General features: G+C 39.1%; 1 protein-coding gene across 1 annotated transcript in view; it reads left to right on the top strand.

Moving 5' to 3' along the window:
• Window positions 1–361: 361 nt before the first annotated feature.
• Window positions 362–2867, top strand: part of exosc2 (exosome component 2) — a 3968-nt gene continuing 1462 nt past the window's right edge. The window contains exons 1-7 of the mRNA XM_032540100.1: window positions 362–549; window positions 1495–1596; window positions 1746–1791; window positions 1928–2017; window positions 2181–2246; window positions 2339–2407; window positions 2592–2768. Of these exons, the coding sequence (XP_032395991.1) occupies window positions 428–549; window positions 1495–1596; window positions 1746–1791; window positions 1928–2017; window positions 2181–2246; window positions 2339–2407; window positions 2592–2768 (672 nt within the window). The 5' untranslated portion in view covers window positions 362–427. The remainder of the gene's footprint in view (window positions 550–1494; window positions 1597–1745; window positions 1792–1927; window positions 2018–2180; window positions 2247–2338; window positions 2408–2591; window positions 2769–2867) is intronic.

Below are 2867 nucleotides of genomic sequence, written 5' to 3'. Positions count from 1 at the left end.
ATATATATATATATATATATATATATATATATATCAATCGTACAATTATATGTAACGAATAATAGTTTCTTCATAGTCTTCTTCTTTTTCTTCTTCTTCTTCTTCTTCTTCTTCTTCTAATTATTATTATTATTATTATTATTATTATTATTATTAACGCCAATAGAAGACAATAGTGGTAGAAGAAGAAGAGGAAAAAGAAGAAGACGTTGGATTACAGTATTTTCAATTTCTTATATTTACTGGTCATGTTATTTATTAACAGAGACGGTTAAGCTGTTTTTAAATTATACTCACGTTAGGTAAAAAACATTCATGCTCACTTCGGTAGGTGGCGGTATAACAAGCATAGTCGTTTGCTAACTGCCAAACAGGAAGAAGAAGAAGAAGAAGCAGAAGAAGAAGAAGAAGAAGCAGAAGCAGAAGCATGGCTGCTGACATGAGATTACCGACTATTCAAAAACCAGTATCGCTATCAGTTTCTGCTTTGGGCCGAAAAGATTTGGTGGTCCCCGGCGATGTTATCACTTCAGACACCGGCTTCATGAGGTAGGCATTTGGTCGCAGGGGCACCGCCAGGAATTTTGGGCCCCATGACAAAAAATCAAATTGGGCGCCCTCTGCGCAGCTGTTGTCACCACATTTACCTATTTTTTTGGGGCTCCTGTCAATCATGGGCCCGACCCTGTTTGGTCGGTGCACTGATGGTGTGATCGGCTGCGGTGTATTCGTGGCCAGTGCCACACTATGTTTTCATGGAAGGGAATCAATTAAAAGTAGCTTGATGATGTTGGGATCACTTGGGATAATGTAGTGTTACCACCATCATCATCACCACTGTCATTATTATTAACTGTGATAATGTCTTCCTTTATCTCTGCATGGCTTACTGAGAAAGCTAATGTGGTCCTCTAGCTGTCAGTGTGGTGTCTTGTTGACTTCTGTCTGTATAGTTTAACCTGTGCTAATGGCTTGCTGTTTCCTGTCGCTCTGCTCTAAAATCAGCTGGCCAAAGAACTAGAGTTATAAATGAACCGGCTGTCTAACACACATTGGCACATTTACAGAAATGTTAATTAATGTGTGTTGTCCTTTTATAAAGTTAAGACTAAGAATTATGTAGACTGCACTAGATTAAAGTTACTTTTTAAAAAGGGGTGAGTTTATGCTGGTTTTACTCTCTGATCATAATCATATTAATTGGTTGTTCACCCTTTTTATGAAATATTTAGACTTTATGCCTACCCAACCTGTCTAGTCTGCCATCAACAGTGATCTGTGTAAATCCCATCTTTTCTGGTTGACTAACAATATGTAATGTTAGTGAAATTTTGATAGGGACTCTGGACAGGAACGACATAATCATTTAGTCTTTTAAGATCGTGTCACTGTGTTAGCACTATCTGGTGCTCATAGTGAACCCAGCTTTTTCTTTAGCACATCCATTTTTGGCTGTATTACTCATTATCATCAAAATACACCATTTCTCCACAGGGGACATGGTACCTATGTGGATGAAGACAAGCTGACGGCTTCAGTTGCTGGAGAGGTGCAGAGAGTAGACAAGCTGATCTGTGTCAGACCACTTAAGACCAGGTAAGGCGTTCAACTAAGGCTCTTATACATTTACAGTCAAGAAGTCAAGTGCGTATAGTTGTTCTGGATTGTCATGTACGTTTTATGTACTGCTGCTTTTGCAGAAATTCTGTAGATTTATAATTTAGTGGTATGTTGTTTAATTGCAGGTTCAACGGTGAGGTTGGAGATGTGGTGGTTGGCAGAATCACAGAGGTAAGTCACTGCCACCACATCTCTTCTGATGTCTGACATTTGACATGTATCCTGAAAATATATGGTTACGACAAGCTGTTTTTATTTTGGCTGGTAAAACTTTTATCAATATGTGCGTTTTTTTTGTAATACGTAGGTTCAACAGAAACGGTGGAAAGTGGAGACCAACTCACGGCTGGACTCTGTCCTTTTGCTGTCCTCTGTCAATCTGCCTGGAGGAGAGCTGGTGAGATGCTAGAAAACGTCATTCCCTGGGAAAAGTGTTCTGTGCATTACACTGTTAGTTGATCTAGCGTTATCCTAAAGAATAGGGACATGGTTTTAGGACATGGAAGTTTTCAAAAAGTTATATTTATTTATTTTGTCTTTTATTTGATTTTCTCTTTTAGAGGAGACGATCAGCAGAAGATGAGCTCACCATGAGAGAATACCTTCAGGAGGGCGATCTCATCAGTGTAATTTACAGTTCATCATAATCTTTCATTGGCTGCTTCATTTTATTATTCTCAATTATAATGTTCTTGTTGCTATTTTCTTGTGCTTTTAGGCTGAGGTGCAGTCTGTGTTCTCCGATGGAGCCCTTTCCCTGCACACCCGTAGTTTAAAGTATGGAAAAGTAAGTTATGTCAGTCTACACAATTACAGAGTACAGCTGTGATGAAACTCCCAAAAATGTTTCAGTTTGTTGTGTCTACACAGTTTCTACACAGTTTATCACCGACAGAATACCATATGGATTTTGCTCCCTAATAAGCTAGTAATACTTTACTTTTCTAACTTCTATTTTATCTGGCTATCAGTTGGGGCAAGGCGTGCTGGTGCAGCTTTCTCCTTCTCTGATCAAGAGGCAGAAAACACATTTCCACAACCTGCCATGTGGTGCATCAATCATCCTTGGGAATAACGGCTTTGTGTGGTTATATCCCACACCTGAACAACAGGATGAAGAGGCTGGGGGCTTCTATACCAGCCTGGAGGTAGGAACAGAAAAGTATTTTAAATTAAAAGTTAACCAGGTTTTGTTTAGATACTCTTACAGTACAATGTGTGAGTAATCTGCCGGGAGGAGACTTTTT

This window comes from Etheostoma spectabile, chromosome 16 (genome assembly GCF_008692095.1).
Source record: "Etheostoma spectabile isolate EspeVRDwgs_2016 chromosome 16, UIUC_Espe_1.0, whole genome shotgun sequence".
Taxonomy (NCBI): domain Eukaryota; kingdom Metazoa; phylum Chordata; class Actinopteri; order Perciformes; family Percidae; genus Etheostoma; species Etheostoma spectabile.
This window is presented reverse-complemented; position numbering and strand designations above follow the sequence as displayed.